At 41.2% G+C, this 24846-nt stretch overlaps 1 protein-coding gene across 3 annotated transcripts in view; it reads right to left on the bottom strand.

The window, feature by feature from the left end:
* tshz3b (teashirt zinc finger homeobox 3b) overlaps window positions 1-24280 on the bottom strand; it is a 44794-nt gene extending 20514 nt beyond the window's left edge. Inside the window, exons 1-2 of one of the 3 annotated variants that reach the window (XM_083549883.1) lie at window positions 23957-24280; window positions 22873-23454 (exon numbers count right to left, since the gene is read on the bottom strand). In XM_083549883.1, coding sequence (XP_083406009.1) covers window positions 22873-22912 — 40 coding nt within the window. In that variant the 5' untranslated portion in view covers window positions 22913-23454; window positions 23957-24280. Of the gene's footprint in view, window positions 1-20902; window positions 20929-22872; window positions 23455-23956 lie in introns of those variants that run through there. The other 2 variants (XM_083549884.1, XM_083549885.1) reach the window with 2 other exon arrangements.
* Between the last annotated feature and the right edge of the window lie 566 nt (window positions 24281-24846).

Genomic DNA, 24846 nt, shown 5'->3' with positions numbered 1-24846 from the left:
TCGGTGTGTTGATACTCCCATCGTGCATACACACACAAATCAGTGATGCAGTAAGGATGAGGAAGTGTTACCACCTAGTATTGTGTGAGCAGGATAGAGCTCCACAGGGGGCTGTGAAAACTGAAGTAGAGCCCGACTCCTCAAATAACTCACACACACACACACACACACACACACACACACACACACACACACACACACACAATGGTAATCAAATACACACATACACACTACACGCATTACACACTACAAAGACGGAGCCTGAGAACACGACTGAGACACATCATGCTTTGCTTTATCTTGTTTCAAACAAACCTGACTAACGATAGGGGATAGAGCAGAAACAAGCATTCCAACGAATTCCTGAACACGTCAACTTATTTTAAATAAACTAGAAAATCAGGAGTAAAATAAAGATCATGCTATTCAAATAAAAAAAATTCTCATTGGAAATTCTCTCATCCTCAGACTGTAATAATCCAACATTTGTTTAATCCCGTAGTCGTATTTTTTTCCATGCTACTCCCTTTCCTTTTTTTCCCTCCTTCTTGTTGTTTTTTTTTTTTTTTTTTACCCAGTGCCTCTAAACAATAAATAAAGCGCAAATGTAAGTGTGTGAGAGAGATACAGAGCGAGTGTGAGCCTGTGTTGATAATCCGGCACTGCTGAAGCTTATCTGCATTGTAGAGAGGTGCGAGGCAGACAGTCTCTATCGCAGGTATTAATGTAGCGCAGTTCCCTGTGTCACGATAGAGAGATAAGCGAAGAAAGCAGCCGCAGTCCCTCCAACCTTACACACACACACACACACACACACACACACACACACACACACACACACACACACACACACACACACACACACACACACACAGGATGGTGAATCTGCCGCTCTCACTCTTCCTCATCTCCTCCTCCAGCACCACTTGATGTGGATGCAATCAGTAAACAAGAAAATGTTTACCCATATTCGAATACGAATTTATATGGACGATTTATCAAAATTATTTACTTAAAGTGATGCCACGGTAACTACAACACCAAATGAAATAAATAAATAAATAAATAAATAAATAAATAAATAAATAGTCATATTTGCAGAATGATTTTTAAGTATTGGTTGCTGTGCCTATTTATTTATTTATTTATTTATTTATTTATTTATTTATTTATTTATTTACACTTTTTTACTGCCTCCTGAGCCATTAAAAAAGCATTTCCTATGCAAAATAAAACCATAATCATCATTATTATTATTATTATTATTATTATTATTATTATTATTAGTGTTGTTAGAAAATGCTGCAAGAAAAAAAAAAAGATCGTAAATTTTTGGCTTTTTTCTTTTAGATAAAATTAACAAAAGTACGACCACATTATGAAAAAAAAAGATTTTTTCCTCACAAAAAAAAAAAAAAATAACTAATTAGAAATTTGTAGTCATCCATTGAATGGCTCATCAAAACCCCTAAACTGATTTAATTTAATATTAATTAATAGCAGCTTAAATGTAATACACTAAAAAACTATGATCAAAATAAGTGATTATCGTGGCATTATTCCGTATGCGTATAGGAAGTGACAGAGTATTATCGGCCAAGTCCTTCCGCTTACACCTGCATGGACAGAAAATTTGCTTTTGACATCGGAGAGAGAAAGAGAGAGAGTGCATTAACTGCAAGGGATAATGTGTGCTCGAACACTAGTGGACATTCAGAGACAGCTGTACACTCCGAGGCCTGACAGCACAGCCAGGAATTCCATAACACAACCCTCAATTGATCCGAGTGATTTATTGCCTCCTACATACTACCCACACACACGAAAATACACTCATAGGAAACACTCAGACATGCACAAGACATATTAAATGCGCTTTAAATGCTAGGATGGTACAGACGGAGACACACCCTGCCATACACACTTGTCTCGTTCCTCTTTTTTTTCCAGAGAATTCTGTGGCTGGATCAGGCCTGAGGAATTCATAAACAGTGAGGCCCTTGTCAGGAGTGACATCCTCTCCCCAACGCATCAGGAAGTGAGGATGAGCGTGTCATTAAAGTGCGCCGACAGATAAAGTAGGCGGCGAGCGAAAGAACCCTTTCGATTTAAAGAAGCCTTGAAATAACTGAAAAAATTTTCTAAAGCACAGAAAAGCGTTTAAAAGATTTAATCGGGTATATTTTGCAATGATCTCTTGTGTTTTTGAAAAGCAGAACCACAGAAGCAAACTATGCTAGTGAAAATAGAGTTGTGTTTCTCTGATGTTTACGATTAGCACAGCACTTCGAACTGAGCGTACACGAATAAAACTCTTCGTGGGTACGAACTACACTGCAGCAATATTTTGAGTCAGTTTATTGCTCTTGTGTCTGTTAGGAAGCTACATTTCGGTTTAGGAACTAGCGCTGGACAGTTCTGGAAGCTAGGTGACATGCTAAGTCCCTCCTTAGCGGTTCCTTGTCCATAAAAAAGCACCTGTGCCATGAATGTAAAAGGTCTTAAACTACAGCTCAAGGACTAAAATCTGCCATGGAGCCCAAGGTGATAAAGCACGCTAAACTCCAGAGGTCCTAAATAGGTTCTGTAGACCACTTGAGATGGAGTGTATGGTTGTGTAGCAGAAGTGACAGGAGGTATTAAAGTGTCTCATGGTCCAGTGTAATGGCTTTAGATGTCAATGCCACATCTCAAACTGTGCAACTTTATGCTAGGAATACTACACCATTTTTTAGCATCAGCTAATGGCTAATTGTCATTATCTATCGAGGAAAACAAATACACTATCTAATAAGTTTGCCGCCCATACCAGAGACATATATGATACAATGTCATGCCTGCTGCATGTTTTTACCAGTGAGAAAGAAAAAAAAGGCTAAGATTTTTAAGCTGGTGAAAAAAAAAAGAGCCAATGGATCAATTAAATCCATGTTCGGCACGTTGGCTGAACCAGAGATTAAGCACTTAAACCATTTAAACCCATAATGTGCACTTTACACTCAATACTTAATAGAAAATGTGCCAAAATACTTAACAGCCAGTTCTACACCTGTCACAGATATAAACAATGAAGCATTTAGATGCCAGAGACGGCCCTCTTGTCTGCAAACTATTCAGTTCATGGATGATCTTTTTTTTTTTTTTATGTTTAATGTGTTAGGTTGGTGTTTCGGCGAAGTCCTGAGAACATAAAGTAATGGTTTGGTTCATGGTGTTTCTCACACCGTGTTCCCATTTAGACAAAAACAAAGGCAACATTTGTCTTAACATTGCTATATTTAAAAAATATTCAAAACATTGTTGAGGGAATGTTTTAGAAATGTTCTCCAAATACTTGGAAAAAAAGACAAACTGTACGTTCTATAACCAAAACCAAGTACATGTGCAATTTTTTTTTTTTTTAAATAAAGTAAAATAAAACATAACTAATTTTCAATACATTAAAGTCATAGCGTAACCTGTCAGAATTTAAAGTTCCATAATTGAGTTCTATATAATTGAACTCTGTATAACTATTAGACTCTCATGCGGTATATCAGAGCAGCTTTTAGACCAGTATAATGTGAACAGAATAATTTTCATCAACTTGCAAGTAAATTAAGAGAAAAATAAAATCTAATATAAGTAGTTAGTAGGTTGCATTCATTTATTTTTTTTTATTCACCTTATGATGCATTTTTGCTTTTTTGAGTTAATTTTGAAAGCAGAATTTTTTGCCTTAAAATGCAAAAAAAAAACAAAACAAAAAAAAAAACATTTCTTTATTTTACAATATCATATATGGTCAATGCCCTAAAAGCGCATGATATTTTTAAACATTCAAATCTATTTTGGAAGTAAAATAACTTTTTTATTTGAAAGACATGTCCAATCTGAAGCTATTTGTGCAAATAAGCAATACAATACAAACTAAAGTAACAAGTTTAGAGCTAATTGCGGTAGAACATGGTGAGGGGCGAGGCTAAGGTGTGGCGAGGTGGGGAGGAGTTTGTTCTGCAATGAGATTCTGAAGATTTTGTACACTGTAAGAAGAAGACATGTGTTGGACTCTCAATTCCTGTCAGTCTTTTACACATATGAACTTCACTCCATTTGAGTGAATCCAGAATGTTAGATGAAGCCACTGATCGCTTATTTGCTGATGGGTAATCAGTTATTTTACATCCTGGTTATTTAAAACTCCCACAAACTGAAATAGCTCGAAGTAAAAAAATCTGATCTGATCTGATTTTTTTAATTTTGCACAAATTTTTAAACATAATTATTTCACATTTTCCAAAAAGGTGGGAGGTAATGAAGTACAAATACTTAGTTATTGTAGATTTTTCTGGTATCAGTACTATTTATTTCACGAGCAACTTTTTACTTTCACTCTACATTTTTTTACACAGATATCTGTACATTTGACTTTCATTTTCAGAACAGGCTCGTTACTTTAGTTTTAATCTATTCGGTTACATGATCAATATTTCTCGTCTCATTGCACACCGGTTTCAGCCCATCAACCTATTTCTTGTCTTTGCGTGGCTTTTCTTAATCTACCACTGGTGTATCATTTCTTGGCTATCACGTACCACAAACATAGGCTAGCCTACAACGCTAACAAGGAAGGCAGAAGGCGAGCAGAAGTCTGGCTAACGTGGATGAGACAGAGGGAGTCAGCAATGTAAACATGACTCAGAACAGACACATTCCTGATCACCTGATCAACATCATCCACACTATTTATTAGGTGACACAAATGAAAATTCTTTGTATTAATATATTAACATGAATGTTAGTAGTAATAACTACTTTTTTACTAAAGTCAGAGCCCAAACTACTTTAACTTGAGTAAAAAAGTGTAGAAAGTAATTTTTACCAAAGTCTTTTAAAACATAAGTATCTCTACTTCTACTTAAGTGAAGCATGTGTGTACTTTTGCCACCTCTGAAATAAAAAAAAAGAAAGGAAAAACCCAAGTAATGACAATACACGCAGTCCTACATTTTTAGTTGACACTTTCATCGACAGCTTGGTGTGTTTTAAGTTTCGTTCATGGTTTCTTACATTACCCACAATGATCTTTGACCGCACAGAGCCCACAGAATGAGCTAATTTTTCAATCAGACAAAGCGACAAAACTCTTCACACCATCACGCTAGTCATCTCCTAGATCGCTATTTAGCGGAGCCGAATCACTGCTGTCACAGTGTATAGCTGCACAGCATTCTGGGACTTTGAGTCTGATGTCCTGTGCGCTACCACATGGATTTCACATTATGACATTAAGCACGACTTACACTTTTTTTTTATAAAATTGTAAGAGAGAATGATGATTGTTTGCAAAATCTAACAGCAACTCCTGACCTCATCACTTACAGTATGTTTGAGAGCTAACATCTCCCGGGAGTCCTAGAAAAACAGCACTGACCAACAAATTAGCATCAAACCCATCATAAAATATGATCATGCGATATAGATATATAGAAATGTATCTCAGGGTGGAGACACAAAGGACATGATTTTTTTAAGAATAGCTGCTTTTTTTATGTCAATGATTTAAAAGATCGTCACGCACTGTTTTGACTGGCCGCTTAATTCTGCACCTGTGTGTGGATCAGCGTGCACTTGTCTATTAGATAAAGATTTAACAAACACTTCTTGCTCTTTGACCGGTACAAGAAGAGAAGGGCACCTGACACACACTCTGATCCCGTCTGCAGTCAAAACAAAGACAGCACACGTGTTTGGAGACAAGATGTACTAAAGTCCTAACAGAAATGTGCTATCCAGGTCGACGTCTTTTAAGGTAGTCCTGAAAAAACATGATGTATGTGTGAGAGAGAGTGAGAGAGAGAGAAATAAAGAGGAAGGCAGGCAGAGGAACAGAGAAGGACAGAGAGGGGGAAAAAAGACCCATGGGAGACCGGCTGCTAGAGGCAACATGACCTCATATTACCTGAGAGACTCTGAGGAAGTAGAAAAGAGACTGTTGTCATTCTGGGTGGACCCCAGCGCGTGCACACACACACACACACACACACACACACACACACACACACACATTTAGACTGTCAAAACAAATGTCCCCATTCCAATTCAATTTGAATATCAAAGAACCAAAATGCGAATGCAGAAATTGCCATTTTAATTTGCGAAGGGCAATTTTTCTAGAACAATTTGACAACCGAAACCCCCCCCCCAAAAAAAAACAACATAAATAAATAAATAAGTTAAAAAAAAGTTTCCTACCACTGTCACAGGTGTCAGATTGAAATGTCTAATTTATTTGTGCTAATGTCGAACCATTGAATGCTCTCACTCCCACTTTCTGTTTTCTTTTCATTGCTTTAAAGTTACTCGCAAAATCCACCGATTCCAAACTTTCAAAAAAACGTAAATAGATTCATAGCTGGCCCGAGGCTTTGTGTATGTTTTGTGTTGAGCACTTTCGGTTTAAATTATACTTCTTGATGCGTATGTGATACAGATCAGGAAAGGAAACACTTGTAATTGAATATGACTTGATCTCCAGGTCCAGGAGGTGCGGCATAGCGTGTCGAAACGCCTTCTGCTTTAAATGCAATTTATCCGTACGTAGGAAAATTTGGAGACATAGAAATGCAAAGAAAGAAATTAAGCTGCACAAATAGTCCATTTACTTCCTAAACAGTTTACAATTAGTATTTAAAACTGAAACGTTCAAGTATGTAAATCTATGTAGTGTGTGTGTGTGTGTGCATGAATATATATATATATATATATAATATACAGATATATACATAAACACACACACACACACACACACACACACACACACACACAGACACACACACACACACACACACACACACACACACACACACACACACACATGCACTATACAGACACTATGTGAAAACCTGAACTTAAGCAGCGTTCCAATTCATCCCAAAGGCGTTCAATAAAAAATAGAAAACGTTTCTGGTTCTTGATTTGTAGAAAAAAATACTCTAAAGAGTTACATATAAAGAGTTTTTTTTTTTTTTTTTTTTTGTTATGTTTATTCATTAATATTTGAGCAATGTACATTATTTATGTGTAAAGGCTGTGGTTTTATCATTTGAACAAAAAAGTGGAAATTGATATCAGCTGATGTTCAGAATTTATGCAGCAGTTTCGGGTTCAATAATGAAATATGAATTGTCGTAGAATTTCTCTAAGAAATTCAAGAAAGAAATTTCTGTAAGTGATGGAAAGCATTAAAAGAGAACACTGCTAACACTTGCTAGCACTGCTGGGATATGTGAAGAACGAATTTCACTGTGCTGTAACGTACACGTGAAAATAATAAAACTAACTAATGATTATAAATCTATAGGTTTTTTTTTTTCACCCTTTTTTACCAGGAAAAAATGAGCTTTTTGAGTTTCCCATGGCTGTGTTCCAAACCAACGACATAATACATTATAACTAATACAGTCTTTCGTAACAGTGAGGAACTGAATAATGTTGATGTTGACCAGCCGAATCAATTATCCCCGTTTTCTGTACTTCATTTTATGTCCAGTTCAATTATAAATTAACTCTCGAACCCGAATCGGCAACGCGTCCGAATTTTTCCGCACTTGATAGTTAACTGCTGCGAGTGGTGCATGATGGGACGGGATTTTTACTGCACTATATTTAAGATTTATTTAGTACCTAAGTAGGTGATTTGAGACACAGCCATAGTCTGTATATAAACACTGAAATAGCATTAGTGCTCTCTGAATAACATCTGAGTGTGTGTCTGTGTGTGTGCGTTTCAAAAGAGACATCTTGAGCTCTACTTAAAGAAGGCACACCGACATGTAAGCCCGAGGCTGTGCATGGAAGTTGGAGAGCACACACCATCTCACACACACACACACACACACACACACACACACACACACACACACACAGATGCAAGTGTGCGAGCGACATGGGTTTTGAAGAGGAACACTTTAAAGATCGCGTTTGTAGCATTTGCTCATATCAGAGAGAGGCACTCTATCCTTTCATGTGCTCCTCTCTCTCTCTCTCTCTCTCTCTCTCTCTCTCTCTTTCTCCCTCTCTCATTCCTTCTCTCTCTCTCTCTCTGCTCAGCCAGCCCTTTTATTATTTTTCTCTCCTCTCTTGCTTTCTCCCCCGATCTCTTTTTAATTAATTACAACCTGGGCCAGTGACGGAGTGAGTGAGCTTTATCTTCCCTGCCTCCACTCTCTCAACGTGTCGCAAAAAAGAAGAAACTGAGACAGAGAGAGAGAGAGAGAGAGAGAGAGAGAGAGAGAGAGAGAGAGAATGCGAGAAGACACGCCACACGCCAGTGCCTTCCCCTTCTTCCGCTTCCTTCCTTCCTTTCCTCCGTACCGTTTTTTTTCTTCCTTCTCCCTTCCCTCCCTACGCCCGGCGAACCCAGAGCAAGAGCTAGCAAGGGTCATATCTTTTTAATTATCTTTCCTTGCCTTTGATTAATTATTCCGTCTGACAATAGCGTGTTTCTAATGCTTTTCACCTGCCTGCCTTGATTGACAGCGCCTCTGTCTGAGTCAAAGCAAACAGCTGCTGCCATGATTGCCTAGCAACCAGAAGGTGATGGATGAGACCCAAAGATGGATGGCCACAATAAATCATGTCTCCTGCTATAAAACTGAGAGAGAGTAGGGAGAGAGAAAGAGAGAGAGAGAGAGAGAGAGAGAGAGAGAGAGAGAGAGAGAGAGAAATAGAGAGAAAAATAGAGAGAAAGAGAGTGCGAGAGAACAAGGCAGGGACAGGGGGATAAGGAAAGGCGAGAAAGAGCATGCAAAAACAAAACAACCTTTTCACTTTGTTCTGCTCTTGCTCTCCTCCTAACATTAGTTCCCTCCCTTTCTTTTTCTCTATCCCTCTCCCTCACACACACACTCTCTCTTCTTTAGTTTCATAAAGGTGAGATTCGAGCCATTTCTCGGACACCGCACCAGCACGCACTCCTGTGGAACCCGAACCCGGCTAGTCTACTAGCGCTAATCCTGCTAATTTTAATTCACAAATCTCTTTTAGCCTTAAAGCTTAAAGACTTTTAGCCATTTTCTGACCTGAAACTTTATCTCGCTTGTGTTTAATTGCTCTAAAAGTGTGTTGCACACGAGCAAGACAAAGTCAGCCAATGCTGGTGCATCCCTTTAAGGTTAAAAGAGCGCTGTGGGAAACATCTGGATTAGCAGTGGTAGACTAGCTGCCTTAGGGTTCTACAGAAGTGAATGTTGAAGTGGGTACACAAGACTTTCAGCTCATGGGGAGGTGGTAGATTGGTGGTTATTAGTGGTTATTAGTGGTATAAGAATTTGGAGCCAAAGGTTGAGAGTTCAAATCACAGACACACCAAACTGGCACTCATGAGCCCCTGAGCAAGACCCTTAACCCCAGAGCTGCTCAGTTATATGATTGAGATAAATGTAAGTTACTCTGGAGAAGACTGTTTGCCAAATGCTGTAAATGCAAATGTAAAGGTTCCCCCCCTCACAGGAAACAGACCTGGATAAAGGAACAAAAGGTTTGGTCGACTTGGTCAATACATAAACAATAAAATATGGTTTGGTCCTTATGTCAGATATCAGCAACTTTCTTATCAGGGTAAAAAAAATAAAATTACGTAAAAAAAAACACAAGTTCAAGCTTCAAATGTTCTGCTATTGATAAGAGATAAGGCCATGGGTATGCAGATAAACCCTAAACTCTTCCTAGGGAACAAGTGAACAAGAAGACGATTTGAATTTAGCGATTGGATGAAAGAATTCGTGAAAATGTTCTCAGCGGCTGCCTTTAGGCTTTTCTTACAAATGAATTTCCCGTCAACAGGTTTGTGTGTGTGTGTTTCTGCTCTCCTCAATACAGAGAAAAACCACATCTGAATTCTTGTTTGTGGTCATTTCTCATTAAAAAAAAGCGAAACAAAAAAACTAGTGTATCTCTTTAAAGCCATTTCGAATGGAGTGTGTCATAGGGAAGCATTTGTCATAAGCTGGGAATGTTTAAAACGCTGGGAAACGAGCACAACAATGGATCCAAGAACACCCACATTATCCCACAATGAGCTTGCAATGCATGACTCGAAGCAAAACAATTAATCAGACGCTATGCAATACAATCAGGTCCATAATACCTCATACATCTCCTCGGCCTAACAATGCAGGAATGCATCAGTGCTAAGCGGTCGACTGGTGCGGCGAAAAAAAACAAAACATAAAAACGATGAATGCAGCACACAGACGCAGGACAAACCTAAGACATACACACCTAGGTACCGTGTTTGTTTGTGTGTGTGGCTGTGAAAGTGTGTCTTATGGTATATTCAATTATATGTGAGGTAGGTTTAAGCAGCAGCGCTCTCGCCTCTCAGGTTCACGTGTCGTTAGAGCATCAAGCGTGTCACAAATGTGTGTGTATGTGCGCGCGTGTTTTTTTCTAAAGGTCGACTTCATTTCCTCCTAATGAAGCCCAGCTGTTCTCGTTCCTTCCGCAGCCATGACGACAGTGGTCACTCCGTCCTGAGGGGCCGTCCGAAAAAACTAATGACCTCGATGAAAAAACGTGTCACCGACGCAACTTAGGGGACGGAAAGAAAAAAAACCAACAAAAATGCTAGGTTGCCAAGGTTATGGAACTGTGGCTATGATAAACAAACACGTTTTGCGGTCTGTCCCCCCCGACCCTTCCCTCCCGCCCTCTTTTCTACTTTTATTTTAGACCTTTTCAGGCAAAGGCGGACTTTTTTTCTTTTCTTTCTCGAGAGAGGGAACGAGGGAGTAAGCGAGTGATTGTGGCTCCTCTGGTATCTAGTAACAAACAAGACGAGAGCTGTCCCCATCCATCAGAGGAAGCCCGCGTCCTGGCCTAGCAAAGACCCCCAACCCCCCACCCCCCCCAAACACACACACACACACACACACACACACACACACACACACACACACACACACACACACACAAACACACACACGCTCGCACACACATTCATCCCGCCGCCCAGCCCTTCACACACACAGCTCAGGTTACAGCTTTACACGGCCAGTCTAAATAATATTCAAAATGATGAATGACGTGGCCAGGCCTGTATCCATCATCCATCTCTTTTTTTTTAAGGAGCATCCATCTTCGGTAATGCTCCTTTGAATCATGGGAAAGCGAGAGAGCACCGATTCACTTGTGTAGGCCCCTTGAGAGACGGCAGGAGGCAGCGAGAGGGAGAGAGAGAGCAGCGCAGGGAGTAAAGGAAGAGAAGGAGGGCACAGGGTGTCAGGTTTTGACTGATACGTGTCGTCTCGTTAGGGCGAACACACTGCACATGCGAGATACAAGAATATACACACGGATACACCCACACACCCACACACACCCACACACACCCACACACACACACACACACACACACATACATACAGGTGTTTGTGTTTCTCTCCTTGTGAGGACCTTGACATAATTACGAATGTTATACCTGTTTCTAAATCTGATTTGGACCCAAAAATCTGGAACCGAAAAGCTCGTCTAGTTTCAAAAATAAATAAAGAGGAATCTCTGTCATGGGGACCAGCAAAGTCAAAATTCAACACACAATGCTAAATCTTCTTATCCCTTGTGGGGACAAATGGTTTCCACCAAGTCATACACAATACACATTTCACATACATACTACACATACACACTATACATGTATACTGCACATAGACACAGCACATACATGCATACACATTACACAAACATATTACCCATACATACTACTTATACCCACTACACATGCATACTATATGTAAAAAACTACTCACACACATTTCACATCTTCACTACACGTGCATACTACAAATACACAATGCACATACACATTCGCACTACACATTCCAAATATGCATATACATTACACTTGCATATTACATACACACTACACATTATATGTGCATACTACACATACACACTACAAATACATACTACACATACAGAATGTTACACATGCATACTGCCCATACACACTACATATACACACTACGCATTATACATGAATACTTTACATATACTCTGCACAAACACACTACATTTATACGTACAGACTACACACGCATACTACACATACATACTGCCCATACACACTACATATACAAAATACACATTACACATGCATACTATACATACACACTACAAATTACACATGAATACTAAACATACCCACGCCCATACACACTACACATGCATACTACACATACACATTGCCTATACACACTACATATACACACTACACACTACACATGCATACTTCACATACATACTGGCCATACACACTACACATTCCACATTCATACTACACAGACACACCGCCCATACACACTACATATACACACTACGCATTCCAAATACACACTGCCCATACACACTACATATACACACTCCACATTCATACTACACATACACACTGCCCATACACACTACATATACACACTACACATTCCACATTCATACTACAAATACACACTACATATACACACTACACATTCCACATTCATACTACACATACGCTGCTCATACACAATCCTCATACACACTGCACATACATAATACACACACACTGGATTTGGCACCAGGCATTGACTCACCTTGCTATTTCCAAGTAACAAGATTGTGAACATGATTCACTTTCGCTCTTCACTTTTGGATCGTTTTTTTCTCTTTGAGAAAATCTCATCGAAAAAAATGGACTTTGACACGTATTAACTTCTGACAGCTTGCTTTAACAAGTGCAAAAACACATTTATTTTCATATACAAATCAACATCGAGTTCTCGAGCGCTTTTCCCATCTTTCTTTCACACACACACACACACACACACACACACACACACACACACACACACACACACACACACACACACACACACACACACACACAATTTATTCTGGCTGGAATATTTTTCCCTGTCACACATAGGGGTTAAGGGGAAAGTGGGAGGCCTGAGTGGCATTATTACTGGAACTACTGGATCCCTCCCTCCCTTAACTACCCCCCCACCCCCCCTTCAGAGGCATGGAGGCTGTGACTCCTCTCTAAGGGGGAGACAGCCCCTAACACTAGGCTCCCTGGCAAGGGCCGGTTTGATAAATGACACACGTCATTCTGTCAGGAGAGAAGGGCGGCTCCGTGATGTATGACCGTACCGAGGAGCAGAGGAAATCGACTGTTTGGCATGGAGCGACTCTCTCTTCTCTCGTTCTCTGTCTTTCTTTCATTCTTTCTTTCTTCCTCCCACCCTCTCTGTGAGTCTCAGTTTTTTTTTTTTCTCAGTTACCATAAAAGTCATAAAGTGAGCAAAGAACGTTCGAACGCTTTTTGTGCTTTGTGCATTCCCTCCTTTTTTTCCCCTATCTGCCCCTGCCCTCTATCCTTCGTTGATATCTTTTTCAGAGTTATCTCAAAAAAGACGAAAAAGACGAAAGACAAAAAAAAAAAATGGCAGCGAGAGCGAAGCTGTATCAATCCAAGTCGAATTTGGCAACACCGAGCCTACTATTTCAAATAAAAACTATGTAACGCAGACAAATGACCTTAACATGGGAGCGAAACCCGATCGCTTCGCCAGCCAAAACTCCCGACTCATCCCTTCTCTCTCTCCTCTAACTGAGGATCCACTCTCCTTTTTTCTTTCCACCTCTTTTTTTTCTTTTCCTCTGTCTCTCTCTCACTCTCTTTTCTTTTTTAACACACTGGCGGTGGGGGCCTGACATCTGCAGAGTGCATTTAAAGAAAAAAATGTGTCAGGGAAGCGTGATCCCCCTCGTGCCCCCGCCTCTCGCGCTCCCTTTCATTAGCTCACTGGCAGGGTGGCACTTCTCAAGCTCATTACAGCCCGAGGATTTATGGTGCCGGAGCCAATGGCGAAGAAAAGGCATCTGTCAATAATTGCGGGGAGTAGCGCACACACACATCTCGAGAAGCTTTGAAATCTCATTAGGTATGCAGTTATCAGGCATAAAGATCAAAAACATTACTCAACTCCGACAGAATCCTACCAAGAAACATTAATTAGCAACAGGCCCGCGTTATAAAATAAAACAGACTTCCTCTCTCGTCCTCGCTCTCTACCCCCTTCTCTCTCGGCGCGCTATATATCTTTCACTCTTGGCTTCTCACACCTGCCTGCCTGTGCCTAGGCGTGGAGAATGCTCAGCCACCCGCTGGCTTACACACGCACTCTCACACACACACACACACACACACACACACACACACACACACACACACACACACACACACATGCACGAGATCCTATGTAAAATGATTCGCAGGACACGAAAACAGATCCCGGAAGGAAACGCTGACATGACATCACACGCAGGAAAGCATACATCATTAGCCATAAACCCTCTTCTTAACACACACCTACAGGTTACCACGAATGCAAACACACGCTGACACAAAGCATGGACCCCCTGCTAGAGTTAACAACACCCCCTGCCCCCCCCCCCCCCCTTCCTCTCCACTCATTAAATAAAAAAAACAAAAAAACACATACACCACACCACAACACAACAGTAAGGAAGGGGGTGGGTAATTCCCAGCATCTGAGACTGATCAGGAGGAGGAAAAAAGGGCAAATAGGCGTTTTTTAATCTCTCTCTGTCTCTCATTCTTTCGCTCTTGCTCGCTCAAACTGCACAGTGTGGAGAGAGGAGGAAGAGGCCTGTCAGGATGGAGAAGGATGTCAGGGCCCAGGCTGGCCCTGATTACCAGGGCCCCTCTCTCCCTCTCCCTCTCAAGCCCTGCCTTTCATCACCAGCACTGCCATCAAAAAGTAGCCTGAGAGTAACACTCATACACACTTGCACACACACACACACACACACACACACACACAATTGCACACACACACACACACACACACACACACACACACACACACACACACACACACACACACAAACACACTCACACACACACACACACACACACAGAATGTAAGACTGATGGCTGTCAGTTTCCAGAAGGCAGAGCTTGGAACAAAGCCACAGGGTCATAATATGTCAAAAAGCTCATATTTTGGTACTCGATGAGATTAGTACTATGTTAAATAAAATCAAGACGCATTTATTTAATTTGCTTATTATAAGATTTTTTGCAATAAATAACCTCGCAACCTAATCACAGTATTTTGACATCAACACACTCGACACAATACATCGCTTCTTATTAACAAAATCTATGAAAAAAATCTAAACATATTGGAATTTACATTTAGACTAATGGTGATATGAAATAATTCACTTTTTTGTGACTTTATTGTGGTACGACATTATTTTCAATCCCTTCATTTTAATCCCTGCTGCTTGTTAGAAAACAACAGAGTAGGTTAGTAAAAGTCTTAATCTCAGTATCATGGCATCGTCACATCGTCTGGCCCTAATCCGGTGCTGTATTAACATTGACTAGATGCACGTGTGTGTAAAAAAAAAAATTTTTTTTTAAGAAAAAAAGAAAATTCTCAGATCTGGAGTTATGCCCAAATGACACTCAGGACCATAGTCCCCTGCTGTAACCCAACAACTACCCTATTCCCCCCTTCCAATACTCTCTCTGTCTCTCCTCACTCAAAGACCCCCTTCCATCCCCTCCTCTACATGACAACAACACAGACAGGGATTACTTCCACCCAGCCATATTTCACCAGAGCACACTGGGACTCTTACAGAGATTTAATCCCCCTACATAGCTGCCAGAGTCTGCACAATCCTACACGACCTGACACACACACACACACACTCTTTCACACACCCTCATTCACAAAGGGCCACAGTATCACTCTGGGAAGAGCAAAGAGAGCAGAACCAAAAAGAGGAATATACTCGGATAGAGTTCAGGCCGATCGAATGGCAGCACGGAGCTCGCAGTCCGAATCTACTGTACAGGCCGGGGTAAAAATAACTCTGGCCCAGAGAAACCCAGATCCCAGAAAGCCGTCTCATTTCCTGTTTCCTCATAAACTTCCTTGCGGCAAAAGAGGAGACCACACCCACTGTGGTCAGCGGCGAATCATGCGACAAGAGAGGCGGGCCCTGCTCCGGCTGAACTCCCAAAGAATGAGAAAGACTCTACGAAGGCTGTACGAAATATTCAATGTCTAATATATTGTACATTCGGCATGCAAAAACATAAATGCCTGAGATTTATACACAACATAGAGTCAATTTTTTGGGTACATTCAGACATTTATCCTTTCCAAATAAACTGCTTCAGTTTCACAAATAACACACTTCCATGACAAAAAAATTGTCCTTACAGAAAAAGCAGCATTTTGAGATCTATTTAATATCCATCGTGTACATTTAATATTTAATAGTAATATTAATATTATTTAAATACGGCCCGTGTGTTATAACAAGCCAGTGTCTTCATTTAGAATGCAACATATCCTGAATTACATTCACCATTAGATACATACAATAAAATACAATTCAATCATTCATATATTCAAGTATTTAACAAAAAATAGAAGACTTGCATGTGTGTATCAATATACATTACACATTTTTAATTCCTCAAACTATCCCAAATGTCGAAATTAATATTTTCTCAAACAAATCAAACTTTAAATACCCTTTGTTTTTGGTTTTTTTTCTCCTTAAGCAATATTACATTTATTTTTCAATCTGCTCTAAATAAATGTTAAAGAAACTGAAACGAAGCTAAATCGCTGCCCATCCAGCCGTCCAATGATTGTGTGTTGGGCTTGTTTTTGGGTTCTATTTTTTATTCTTAACAAGATAAATGGATTCATACTAAACCAGACACAAAATCAAAGTGGGACGCATCATCAACCCTAAAACAGCATGCAAAACCCCCTACAGTCAATATGCTAAGCGCATGAAAAATGCCCTTTCTATTTTGAGCAGCATGACATTCCTAAATATGCCCTTTTTTTACTTGTGATTTTCAAAATTGCTGTATATCAGATGATTTTGCTGATTTTCGAACACGGAAACGTTTATTTCTGTGCGAGTGTGCGAGCATTTGTGTGTGTGAGTGTGTGTGTGGGGTGTGTGCGTGACACTCCGGCGTCACATGGCACTGCCCTCCCTGCACTCTCACTAACCCTGCTGCAGTCGCATTTCATCGTCATCTCTTCACAAAACAATCTTTAGAGAAAAGAGGATGGGGTAGAGTAGAGAGAGAGAGAGAGTGAGAGTGAGAGAGAGAGAGAGAGAGAGAGAGAGAGAGAGAGAGAGAGAGAGAGAGAGAGAGAGAGAGAGTATGAGAGTGTTGAGGGAGGGAGAGAGAGGGAGGGGTGGTGAGGGTAGGATGCAGCCTTGTGAGCCAATTTAAGAAATAACTGCTGATGCATCAGCTATTGACTGTTTCAGTGCTCGTGATAACGCTCAAGGCGAAACTGTGAGGAAAATGACAGCATCAACCGCCTGCAATAAACTGCAGCCCGTGAGACCAAGGCAGTCCTAATTGACAGCTGTCAAGCTAATGGGATCCATGACGGAAGGTTCTGGAAAAAAAAAATCTGTTTATCAACCATCAGCTCTGGTGTGGATCCACGGGGAGGAGAACTCACCGTACTCTTTTGCCTTTTCTCTCTTTCTATCCCTATCCCTATCGCTCTTTCTCTCTCTCTCTCTCTCTCTCTCTCTCTCTCTCTCTCTCTCTCTCCCCCTCCTTTTGGCTGGCTGCTATTCAGAGCTTGCATCCCCTTCCCTGATTTCTTTCTCTTCTTCATTTTTTTTTTTTCTCCCCCTCTCCTTCATTCTCTCTTCTCTGCTTTAACCCCTGTGATTGTCGGACGGTGTTTGCGATGTAAAAAGCAGAGGACGGCCATAACTAATCATAGTGTCAGTTGGCTGCCTGGGAGCACAGGGTTTGGACTGGAGCAATGTGAGGTCCTATAATCCACACACACACACACACACACACACACACACACACACACACACACACACACACACAGAGACACACAGACACCCAACCAGGACCAACTGTCCACCAGCAAGAACAAGGCAGTGAAGAGAGGAGATGGGCCAATTTCGCAGCATAAAACCACAACGTGTCCATTTGCGTCTAAAATTCTCACAGCGCTCCGCGTGTAACCCAAATTCGAGAGGGAAAGAAAACTGTTGAATCATTTTCGTAAACGAATCCCAAAACAAAACACTGCTGAATCGACATCAGTATCTCTACTCACGACCCATCTCTCCATTTATCCCACATTACACTATTTTCTACTGTTCAATTAATCAGTTAAAAATAAATGTCCTTGAGACCCCTGAAACAACAAGATAAATATGATATATATATATATATATATATATATATATATATATATATATATATATATATATATATATATATAAATTACTGCTTAAAAGCAAATTTTTACGAGTCCCTTTCTAATTTTACAGACTAAATCGAGGTAATTTGGAGACTAATGTTTATGCCGTCGTTTTCTTTTTCTCCCTTAATAACGCATACGATTATCAGGAATCTGTGCTCTCTTAATACGGATAATTAGCGTAATTAAAACGGCATGTTTCATTATACTTCGAGTAATTAAAACGAGAAAGTAAAAAAAATATATATAAATGCACTAATTCATTAAGATGTTCATTGTAAAGTTCTTACCAAAAAAATCTATTTTTTAATTAAAAACCAGGAAAATGTCTATCTGACGATAAATTGCACAAATAATAATAGTATTAATAATAAAACACATGAAATAAATAAATGTTGTTTTTTTTTTAGATCTTTCCCTGCTACTAATGGCTTTATGACATTTTAAACATGTCACGAGTGCTTTATGGCATGTATTAAACCATGTACGGAGGCATCACTTATATATGTGTGTGAGTGGGATCGATAGTACGATTATATATATATATATATAAATATATATATATAAAAGCAATATCCAATTACTTTGTATGAGAAGACTTTCATACAACTTCCTCCATATGATGGTGCATAAGTAAGCCAAAGGGGTTTTCTGCCTTCTCAAGAACTCATACTGAGTTAGATTAATCCTCCTTTCTCGTCCGTAATCAATCAAGCCGCCTCTAAAATCACAGAAATCAGCTCCTTTCGCGCTCTTCAATCCATCTCACGGGCGCTCGAGACTACATCCGTCACACATCCGGATATTTTTATGAATCATCGTTATCGACGTTGAACACGATGCTCGAGGTGTGCACTTTTCCCCGATGCCCTGTGCGATAAAGCAACTTTGAATATCTTTGAAAAGATGGCATAATGACCAACGGCAACACGTTCCGTCTGCATGGATCATGCAGGTGTGTGTGTGTGTGTGTGTGTGTGTGTGTTTGTGTGTTTGTGTGTGTGTGTGTGTGAGTGTTTGTGTGTGTGTGTGTGTGTGTGTGTGTGTGTGTGTGTGTGTGTAAAGACCTGCTCGGTGTACTTCCTTCTACTTTTTCCAAGTGCACCTAATGCAAACTGAGACAGACAAGGGCGAGCGAGAGAAAGGTCTGATGTTCTCCCAGGCTCCCCAAAACAATTGATATGTTTGGTCTGGCGAAGCTTTGAAGCCTGTGAACAAAAAACACGGTGTACATGCTATTGTCTGCTCCTGAATGGAGGAGGGCATTGTGGGAGGAGGAGGGAAAGAAAAAAAAATCACTCTGGCTAGACAGAGAGCACAGTGTGTGAGAGTGTGTTAGGAAGAATGAAAAACGCAGGGCCTGAGATAAAAAGGAAAAGGGAGAATGTCACAGGACACCGTGCTACAAATAGAGGATATAAAAACTATGCGCAACACCTTTCCTGATGTAAACAACCCTCGCCGTTGTTCGCCACGTAGACCTTTTTTTTTTTCCGAACTGACTGCTCTGGTTGTTCTTGTTTTGACCACTGTGAGCGGCCTATTCCACCCAGCCAACGTGATTACGCAGGTACTTTGGCCCATTTGTCACCTGCAGCAGCAAATTGAGTTAGTGCACGGACTAAAGGCATGGAGGACTGTGTAATATCAACTTGATTACATCAAACTAGCTGCAAACCTAATTGGGCTGGATGACAGTGTGCGGAGCTTGTCATCTCCAATCATTAGGCCTGTCAGGAATCCATCAGCTTTACAGCTAATTAGGTGAACACTAATGAAGCTGGCAAAACAACTTTTCTTTTTCTACGGCTGAGCAGGTCGTCTCGACTTAAAAGCGGGAACGAGGGGAGGGTGAGAGCAGAGAAAACGAACAGAGAGAGAGAGAGAGAGAGAGAGAGAGAGAGAGAGAGAGAGAGAGAGAGAGAGAGAGAGAGGGGGGAAAAAATACGAGCAAAGGGGCTGAAACATTCTCATGCAAAAGCTCAAGGTTGCAGGGGGAATGGATTTCCCAAAGTTCCTAATCAAGGCCCATCATCTGCCATCTTTCCTTTGCTCTTTCCATCACGGCGGTGCAATCAATTTGTCATCACTCTTTGTATGCCACGGCACAGTCGTCAACCTTATAACTTGCAGCTGTGAGGGCTGCTGGGAGGCAAAGATGGAGGGAGAGTGAGAACGAGAGAAAGAGGAGGGGCATGAGTTGGTGGGGGGTGTAGAGTTAAAAAAAAAAAATAGAAAGAAATCACAGGAAGCTGCCTCGTCTGGAGAAAAAAATGCTCAGACTGCTCTCGTATTTGTCTTCATCCGCTCATCAAAGGCATAAATGCCTGAATCTTTTTTTTTTCCCTCTCTCTCTCTCTCTCACCCCTGTGAAATGAGAAGCCTTTCAGTCATCCTTCATTCTCCTCCTCCCTCTTTCTACCTCTTCAGTGTGTCCATTAGGCAAAAGCATTTTGATAGAGTAAAACTCAAGCCTAACGTACAAGGGGATTTGTGTGTGTGTGTGTGTGTGTGTGTGTGTGTGTGTGTGTGTTGGGGGGGGGGGGGGGTAAAATGAGAGCACTCACTCTGCCAACTTCTGATTGACCATTAGAGCCATTGATGAATGTGCCTGTCAAAGAGGGAGACAATTAAATCAAATATGAAACAAAGTCGCTTTGACGGGTCCGACTGATGGAACAAACCATTCTTCCGTCTCCGGATTAGGCTATTAGTAACATTTCTCATACCGGCAGCGTGCGCATACGTATGTGTGAGCGTGCACGTGTACAGGGGCCTTAATAAGGTTTATTTATGTTCCCTAGCAGAGCGTATTCATTTACACTACATTAGCGTGGTCGTGTACCGTTTGTTGCAGCCTCGCCGTGTGCAGCTTTGTTGAAAACAACAGTGCAAGTTCTATATTTAAAAGACGACCGTGTTGTGATGACTTTATAGAGCGCAGCGTGAATCGTGTCGGTGAACTTATTAGTCAGCTCAAACACAAATCCCTCTCTTCTGATCCTCGTCTGATTAAAAGCCATGGTTGTATATATATTTGTATATATATATATATATATATATATATATACACATGTTTACCACAGTCCAAAAATGATCTATTCCTACGATACAGTATACTTTTTTATAACTTTTGCCACTTTTTAAATGACATAAACCAACAAATCTGAAAACACACTGCACCATTCAGAAAAAATGGACCTGTATTAAGATCTTCCCCGAGTCAGGATAATAAAGGGTTCTGACTTTTCGACTTGAAGGATGGACAAGTTGTTGCTTGAGTATACTGCACTCACAAGACACGTAATCTAATATCGCCTCGTTCTGTCCTGAGCGTAATCATAAATAAATAAAAAAACCACCTGTTTGGGCCACACGGCTGAAGTGTGCCGAGTTAGGAAAAGGAAAGTGCAGCTTTGCGGCCTGGGCCGTGGCACACAGTGGGACGTAGGAGTAACTTCGGGACGCTTTAATGCATTTTCGCTCAGTGCGGACGTGACGTCACGGGGATTGGCGTTGCCATGGCGAGCCGGGTTATTGATGTTTATCAGGATTGAATAGATCAAAGGAGAGGCACGTGAGGGACAATCAATCAAGCGTCAAATCAGAACACACAGCGACTTTCTATTAAAGCCTGGATTTTCCTCAACAACAAGATCGTCTCATAGCAGGAAGGTAAAGAAACTATAATAATAAAACAAAACATAAGCAAAGGCAAAAAAAGACTAAAGATCAGTTTCTGACTAAATGTTTGTTGGGAGAAAAAGAATAAACAGCTACTTAGAGCATCAAAAGGAGTCCTGACAGTCAGCTGACACCCTGAAGCTCTTTTCATTCTCAACGCTTCTTGATAGATCTCTAATTCAGAGTCGATATGAAAAAAGAGAGGGATAGACAGAGAGGGTGATGGAGGGAGTGGAAAAGAAGGGAAAGAGACAAGCTGACTGGAAAGCTAACTGGAAAGCAAGCAGCCCCCCTTTCCTGTACAAAGTACTTGTTTCCCTATTAGGCTGGAAATTTGAGAAAATCACAGAGCTCTGGAATAAATCACCAGGCTGGCCTTGTCCGAGAACTATTATTTTTTTCTCCGAAAAAAATAAATAAATGTAATTAAATAAATAAAATATTACGAAGGAAAAAAAAATTCTCATACACTTTAATTAATTTACCTGAATCTGTGTCAGGATTCACTAAATACTTTACACAATGCGCGTGGGATTGTAAACTCTAACAAATTCCTAATAATAATAATAATAAGTTTTTAATAAAAAAAAAACAAAAAAAAACAAGCTAAGATGCCTCTATTTAAAAAAAAAAAAAAATTAAGAAAAACAAGGGGGGGGGAAGTTGGATTTTTTTCCCCCTTCTACCTCTATCTTCACCGTCGGTGTGCGCGCGCGTACCGCACAGCCCACGCGCTCGTCGTGCACACACACACACACACACACTCGGTGCTCGAAGAGTGAGATGAACGCAGCGCTGTGTGTTACCGAAACGCACGCAGAGAACCGAATAGAAGGAAAGGAAAGAACCGTACCTGCCGAGCGCCGGGGCGCCTGCTGTTTCCTCCTCGGCATGGTGGAGTGCGGTGGTCTCTCTCTCTCTCTCTCTGTGTGTGTGAGTGTGTGTGTGTGTGTGTGTGTGAGAGAGAGCGCGAGAGAGAAATAGAGATAGAGTGCGTGTGTATGTGTGTATATATATGTATGTATATGTGTGTGTGTGTGTGTGTGTGTGTGTGTTGGTTGAAGGGTCTTTCTGCAGAGTTGGAGTCCGGAGCTGCTCGGCTCTGGTCGCTCCGAGCTGCGCTTCCCTTCTTCACGCGGCTCCCGCGGCGCCTTTCCCCTCTTTCACCAGGCTGGCATGGAGGCTTTCGAAGGTCCAAAAAAATAAAAAAAAATAAAAATAAAAAAAAATAAAAAAAGAAGAAACGGACGGAGAGAAAAGGTGGAGCTGTGAGGTGAAGAGGAAGAAGCTGGAAGGGGAAAAAAAAGAAGGGCGATTTTCCTTCTCTCGCGTTCCGTTGTGAGCGGCGAGAGGAGGGAAGAAGGAGAGGGGGAAAAGCGCTTTGAGGCTCGGTGTGATTCTCGGTCAGTCCGCGCTGGCAGCCGCAACAGGCGAGCTTAAGGGAGAAACAAAAAAAACACACACACGCGCGCACACACACACACACACACACACACACACACACACACACACACACACCAAAATGATCGCGTCACTCAAAAGTCCTGCAAAAGCAAGGGGGGGGCAAACATCAAGCACTGTCACATTAACTCCTTCCACCTCGGATGGTGAAGCTCTAGCGCCTGTCAGGAGGCTACAGGCATATGTCTGTCTTCTTCTCCTTCTCTCTCCTTCTCTCCCTACTGCAGTCACACAATGCACAATGGCTGTGAATTACCGCTACACAACCACTGATTGGGTCAATTTACACCCACTGATATATGCATATGTTTATGTGTGTGTATCATGAAATCAACCCCAGTTAAACCACAATGAGCGGTGCGAACGCGCACAGCGCGCGAGCGCAACCCAAAAATAATAATAATAATAAAAAAATCCCCGGGCTTCCGTCGCTCCGACGTGATCAACAAAACGTGTGAAACGTGAAGCCTACTTACTCGCTCGCGTTCTCTGCGTTATCCATGAGGAATCCGATCCTGGGGTTGAAAGTCCAAAAAAAAAAAAAAAAAAGCACGGTTTAGTGTTGGAGTGTGTTTCAGTGCGTTTCCATTTCCAAAAAAAAAAAAAAAAAATCCCAAAGACTCCAAGACTCCTTGCGCCTTCAAAGGTCCATCCTTCTTTCTTCAGACAACATGCAACAGCAACAACAACAACAACAAAAAGAGTTCAGAGCAATAGAGGAGAAGACAAAGTGATGAAGGAAGACACGGACGGACTTGTCGCGCCCTCGCGCGCCGATGCCTCTGCTTGCTTAATTTTTGTCCGAGCGCCTCCGAAATCCGCGGCGCGCGAGCAGGGATCGATGAGATCGGCGTTTGATTGGGTGTCTCTGGATGTAATCAGGAGGATGATGGTGGTGAGGGTGGTGGGTGGTGGTGGTAGTGGTGGAGGGGGGGGGGGGGGGGGGTACGGGGAAAACGGGAACGGACCCGGCGGCGGGGCTGCGCGCGCACTGAGTGCCGGAGCAAATGCCAAAAAGACTTTGTTTTTTCTTTCTTTCTTTCTTGCAATTTTTTTTGCTACTACTTCTTTTTGTGTAGCAGGTATTTAAAAAAAAAAAAACAGCAACAAGCTCCTTGTTTTATCAGAGATATACCAAGAGTTCTTGGTGCATTTTGTTTTGGGTTTTTTTGGCGCAGAAAGGAAAGCAGCTCTGATCTTTTTGTTTGTTCTGAATTAACGGTAAGATGTTAATGATCCAGATTTTATCTGCATCTGTATAAACTCTAGAGATGAGATGTGTTTGTGTTTTTGGAGGAGAAAGTTGGAGCTGGTCTGTCACTCAGATCTCCAAGTGGATGAGTTTGTCCGATTTCAGATTATCTCG

The sequence above is a fragment of the Silurus aristotelis genome (genome assembly GCF_946808225.1).
Source record: "Silurus aristotelis genome assembly, chromosome: 9".
Lineage (NCBI taxonomy): Eukaryota > Metazoa > Chordata > Actinopteri > Siluriformes > Siluridae > Silurus > Silurus aristotelis.
This window is presented reverse-complemented; position numbering and strand designations above follow the sequence as displayed.